General features: G+C 35.2%; 1 protein-coding gene across 1 annotated transcript; it reads left to right on the top strand.

The window, feature by feature from the left end:
• Positions 1-1238: 1238 nt before the first annotated feature.
• Positions 1239-3203, top strand: LOC124645157 (peptidyl-prolyl cis-trans isomerase NIMA-interacting 1-like). Its single transcript, XM_047184916.1, has 4 exons — positions 1239-1296; positions 2433-2498; positions 2622-2795; positions 2980-3203. Exons 1-4 carry the CDS (start codon positions 1239-1241, stop codon positions 3201-3203), a joined length of 522 nt encoding a protein of 173 aa, XP_047040872.1.
• The last annotated feature ends 2803 nt before the right edge of the window (positions 3204-6006 follow it).

The raw sequence follows: 6006 nt of genomic DNA, 5'->3' as shown, positions 1-6006 counted from the left end.
CTCTAAACTGCTACTGTCCATTTTAGCTTGACCCATTGCCGAATAGGGATCCAACTTGACTCTCACGAAAATGTACCGTAAATGTCAAACTAGCTGACATTAAATTGCTCTACTAGCGCCATTGCAAAGATCAAAATGTGCTGGGTGTTATTGTTACTATCTTTAAGTAAGTAAAACTAAAATTAGAATATATAGAAAGATTTACCTTGTGAAACAAAATTATATTTCATCTTATTAAATTGAAAAAACCTGTACAAAAAGAAACTTCCTTCAAGTAAAAAAAAATGCTGTAAGTAATCAATACTTGCGCAAATCAATACTTTTGACCTGCGCAAAACTAATTATACCAAGTTTTATGTTTCATCTAACTAAGATAAAGAACAAAAATAAGAAATAAATAATTGTTTGTCGGAGCATTTGAAAATTATTTAGACCAGATTAAAAATGATTAATAATGTTAATAATGGTTACAGTCAATCGCACCGATTAGTCGATTATGGCAATCGTTTGTAACAGCCCTAGACATGGCCGATCATTATACAATAAATTAATTTTCGATTCGAAAGTTTTTCAAAGTTTCTCTTAGTTTTCGGCCTTTTCGAGAGTATAAAAAATAAAGGGAAATTAAGGCATCTTCGCATTAACATTACCTTGGTATTGTTTTTCAAATAAATTGTTGCCATATCTCGTAGTCGATTTTATAAAACCTGATTCGATGCTAAATGACCATTGAAGAGTTTTTAACGATTCCTAAGATACCTTCATTAGAAGTCTCATTGAAAGAATGCATTGTCGAATTGAACTTTGAATAGGTTGTATACCTATTCCATAAAATTCAATCTTCAGGCATTGAATTTTGATACTCTTGTTGCTTAGTAAATGGTTGACTTCCATGTTCGTTAGTCTCTGTCCCTTTCCCGCTTTAATCGGCTCTGAGGGGTTGCGAATGCACTAGCAATATTTGCCTACGTACATGCACTGCCCATATAACAATGCTTTACTCTATGCGTTTCTACAATTAAGGACCCTTATACTCGAAAAATCAATTGGTTCGCGCGCGTTGTCCAGGTAGGAGTGTTTCACTTTGATCTGCGAGCTCGCGGGCGGATTTGCGCTGAATTCTAATTAATAATATCCTTTGTCTCGAGTTATACTCAGATAACTTAATTTTAATAGTTTAATTGAAAACTTTCAAAGTGTATCGTTCGAAATACATTAACAACGCCACCAAGTCCGTCATGTCTTCGGGCCGGCGGCTTCCACGAGGGTGGCGCTCCATGATTAGCCGCACCACAGGTATGTAAATAAAAGAATTGTTCTCTCTTACGAAATCATTTATTTCAAAATTGCCTTAGGATAACAGAAAATATCCAATAAGAATTAAGGTAGGTATTTAATTTTATTTCTTTTTTACATTTTTTTTTATTCATCTAAGAATCAATTTACTTCAGATTAACATGCCAGTCGAAAAAAATAGTCTAAAATTAATAGACGGGTATTATAGTGACGCATTCTAGAAAGGTCTCTCTACCCTCCGATGAAGCTAAGATGGAGGACTGAACCTCTATTCATTTTTATGTCATGCAATACAAAACGAATTGTGGCCGGAATTCCCCGCAGTGACACAAAGGGGTAAATCGAACGAGGATCAATTCCTGCCAGAAATATTTTCTAAAGCATCTGAACCTTAGGTGTATAGGTACACATCCTGAAATATTATTTATTATCTGACGCATAAAATGATTCCGCAAGTTTGGGCAGAAAATTAATTAAAATCATCTTGGGTAATCATATTTCGGGGTAAGACTGAGAGGGGTGGGGTCGGCGTCGCTGCCATGGGCCAACGCCCAAAATTGATGCGTGCATACAATGCATACCTAGTATGTAGGCACACACAGTTCTTAATTAGGCATATCGTGGGCATATCCATGCTAACTCTAAGGGCTCTCAATGATCGGTGTTGATTTTATAATCGATTTTGAGAATTTACGCCTTTTGATGTTATTCCGATTGTTGGTGTACCCACGCGCATATTGTGCCGCCATCTTGAACGCACATATCGTGGTTTATATCGATTACTTAAGTCCACATAGAGGATCTTCGATTTTTGCGAAATAGGTACTGTCCATTATTAGTAAAGGTATCCAGAATATGTTCAAGGCCCACGTGAATATACCTAGGTACCAAATACATTCAGAACATGACCAAGGTGAAACAGTTTTTCCACAATCATGATAACAAATTCGTTTCAGTGATTTCATTGTTTTTTTTTTATGTAATTTACCTACATTTGTTCATCTGAAAGGCAAACAAAGGTACATTACCTATATGATATAGGAATATATGCCATTTTCTAATTATATTGATAAATATTAATCATAATTTATAGGTAGGTTATATACCGACATTCACTCACACGTTTTTGTCTTTAGGTGGGGTCTTTTATTTCAACCGATACACGCAGACCATGCAGTGGCACCGGCCTGGTGAGAGACCAAGTAAATACACTATAAACACACTATATTCATTTATATCCCTAAGTGTTACTCCTTGTATGCAATGAGAAAACACAAAACACTAATAGATTATCGACCAAATATGGCGTTTTGTTTTTTAAACAGCCAACGGGCATACGTCTCACTCGGCTCAGCGAGAGAGGTCTCGATCGCGCTCGCCGCAGCAGAGGCTTGCCTGCAGCCATATCCTTATCAAGCATAAGGACTGTCGCAATCCAATTGATAGCAACGACAAGCCGGTCACCCGGACCAAGGAGGAAGCCAAGTTACTTGCTGCTGGTAATTACATTTTTGTTATTTATTAATTTTCAAAGATTTGATGACACTCGTAGTAAGTAGGAGAAGCTGACAACCCGCTTTTAATCCAATTGCCTTTGTAGGACAATAGGCAAATTGGGCACTTGCATAAAAACGACACATTATTACCCAGAGTTGTAATAACCAATTATCAATTACCTTTCAGAAATCCACGAGCGGATTACAAGGGATCTCATCACTTTTGCTGACGCTGCTGTGGGCTTCTCCGAATGTGCGTCTGCTCGTAACCAAGGCGACATTCAACCGAGTCTACAAAGGGGCCGTATGCAGCAATCGTTTGAAGAGGCGGCCCTCGCTTTGGAAGTTGGGCAAGTGAGCGGCATAGTGGAGTCCAGCTCTGGATTCCATATCATCATGCGCCGCGAATAGATTGAGCGAAATTTATTTGATAATTTGTGTGCCAAATGCTAAGTCGCGTATTATGAATACTGTTTGTTTCAATAATTCATTGCACTAAAACTTGTTTTAGTTTAGGCATAAAATACAAAACCTGCTCCATTTTTTTAAGCGACTTAAGTACCTACTTTAGGAATTTATAACTAAGTTATAATGTGATATTTGATATCTGAAAGATATTAGTATTATTTTAGATTATTAATTTCTTTTAAAATAGACATCGACATAAAATTAACTCAATATTATGCTCAATTTGGTTTAGGCAGGTACGCCGAGTACCACGTACCAATGATTTGATAATGGTCTCAAGCGTAATTCGTACCTACTAGATTACGTTCCGAACACTCATTGTGCCACAACCACTAAACTGCACTGCGATTCTTTTATAACAAACTTTTCAAGGTATTCGAATAGTAGGATAACTATAAGTACTTATCTTTAAATAGAGAGATGATAGTCTGATTGCACCTTTCCTCATGATTATAATTGGCAACAAAAAATACGAGCTTAAAATTGTATGGTAGGGAGCCACGATAAACTTTTTTAGATTTCAGTGTGAAAGACTGAGGTCTGACTGCGATTTTCACTGAAATCCCTTGATTCTTTTGTACTGATATTGTTAGATGCCAATATGGCTCTAATATTGCTCTGTGTATAAAAAAAATATATACACAGAATAGACCAAAGTCTAATAGACTAAAGTATTTTAGAAGTACTTACAAGCGGGCGTCCAAACAAGACTTTAGTCTGATATTTTAGGTTCCATCTGGTATGTGATTGGAAACATAAGTCGGTTAAGCTAGTTTTTAATATCACTTTTATTATAATAGGTACTGATATAATCAATAGGAAAGTAAGTAATACACAACATGGAGACAACAATACAGGGAATAATTTAGTCGCAGGAAATTCAATTCGTATAATCAAAAGATCGCGTCAATTAAATTTATATTTCTGCAGTTAGCCGTGCTATGCCCTACGAATGCGAATAAAATACCTATTTGGACTATTGCGAAGAAATTAGTACTTTCGGACAAACAAACTTTCTCGTCAAGGCCTTTACCAATAAATGCGACTGTAAATTTCCTAGCTAAAAGAGGGCATTATTTTAGACACCTTGGCTCTAATACCTACCTGTATTTCGATCACAAATAATTAACAAACACCTAAAAAAACATCTACATTCTTATTACGATATTGTCGTCTCCAAGTCGTGAAATATCATCTAGTCGTCTTAGCAAGTAAGTTATAGGTACGTAACTTATGATTTTTCAATTATCAATTAATTATTTTTTGAAAATTTTCCTACTTTTATACCAAACTGTGATTTGAATGAATTATATATTTTATATTCATATTTATTTGTACCTAAAGATACCTACTAATAATAATTTACCCCACTAATTTAGCTGTAAGTCTACCTATTTAAGTGACAAAATTCCTAGTACTCATAAATTAATTTAAGAATTATTATTATTTTTAAGCATATTATATCCCCTTGCCGTTTACGGCCCTTGAATAATAGGTAAGAATCGTGTTATTCGATTTTTCTTAGATTGGTATCTACACATAGTTTAAAGCTAGGGCTTGAAGTTCTCTCTTTTCCCACTTATTAAAGACATCGCTAAAAGTAATTTAGCCAGGCAAGCTCCAGATCAGATAACACGAGGAAGGACGGTGTGAGTAAACAATGTGTAGTTATCAATTTAAAATCAATTTGATATTATATTCAATTAGGTGTAATACATGGGTGTCTATTTATCTGAACTGTTGTTTATAGGTCCGCAGCGTGTTACTTTGTTTCGGTATGTCAAACATGTAGACAAACGCATATGTCATACTATCAAATCTATAGGTGTTTTGACATTTTTGACTAACCACAAGTTAATCTTAATTTGTTTCAAACCCTTAGACCTGCCTAACACTGTACTGCACCAATTAACGTCATCAAACTGCAGTCCATCTTTTGATAATAGCCTACTTTGCAACTCTTAGTACTTGCGCTTCGGACCTAAAACACTCCTTGGTCAAAGTCATTACATTCTACAAGATTAAAAAACTTTGTAGATGATAAATAATTATATAGGTAAGCATCACCTTTTTAAAGCCACCCTAAGGAATGGAGTTCTGAGAAAAAAATAAAAATGAAGGCTTTTTATATCCAAGCTACAGGGACAAGAAGTATGGACCTACATAAAAATTTAAAGTAGACGAGGTTTTCGATATAGGAGTAGGTACTAAATCTTTACGAAATTTTCCGTCTATCTAACTATATTTTGGGTTTTCCAAAGTAATGGCTCTACAAGGTGTAAAACAAACTGATTTCGTGTAACGTTTCGAATTTACAATTTGTATCTTGTATCAATAAAGGAATAAAAAAACATTCGTCTTTTATATGTAGGTCGTTCCCCAACCTCCCCTTTGACCTGCAGATTTTGATGCGGTTTTTTTAATAGAAAGTGTGAGGTTCAAGAGGATAGTTTTATGTAGGTAAGTATTTTACCACATAGATATATTACAGTACAATAGTTTCCAACTTTGCCTAGGTACTTTTGAGAGTCACAGATTACATATATAGCAAACTGGTAACAGTCCCATCTGTCCTGAATGTAAAGCATTAATATGTCATTTGGCAGTGACATTAATCGAAGCTAGATGGCGCTGATCTTCATTAAAAATTAAAATAAAACTAGATGGCGCTAATTTCATTTACTACATATCACAATAGATGGCGTTGCAGGTCTAGAACAATAAGCTATCTGCAATTGCGATTTCA

This window comes from Helicoverpa zea, chromosome 31 (assembly GCF_022581195.2).
Source record: "Helicoverpa zea isolate HzStark_Cry1AcR chromosome 31, ilHelZeax1.1, whole genome shotgun sequence".
Taxonomy (NCBI): domain Eukaryota; kingdom Metazoa; phylum Arthropoda; class Insecta; order Lepidoptera; family Noctuidae; genus Helicoverpa; species Helicoverpa zea.
This window is presented reverse-complemented; position numbering and strand designations above follow the sequence as displayed.

Excerpts from the sequence above, each read along its gene's own strand:
- LOC124645157 (XM_047184916.1), top strand. The coding sequence starts at position 1,239 with ATGTCTTCGGGCCGGCGGCTTCCACGAGGGTGGCGCTCCATGATTAGC. Across the intron at positions 1,297-2,432 it reads CATGATTAGCCGCACCACAG|GTGGGGTCTTTTATTTCAAC; the intron begins GTATGTAAATAA and ends TTTTGTCTTTAG. Across the intron at positions 2,499-2,621 it reads CCGGCCTGGTGAGAGACCAA|CCAACGGGCATACGTCTCAC; the intron begins GTAAATACACTA and ends TTTTTTAAACAG.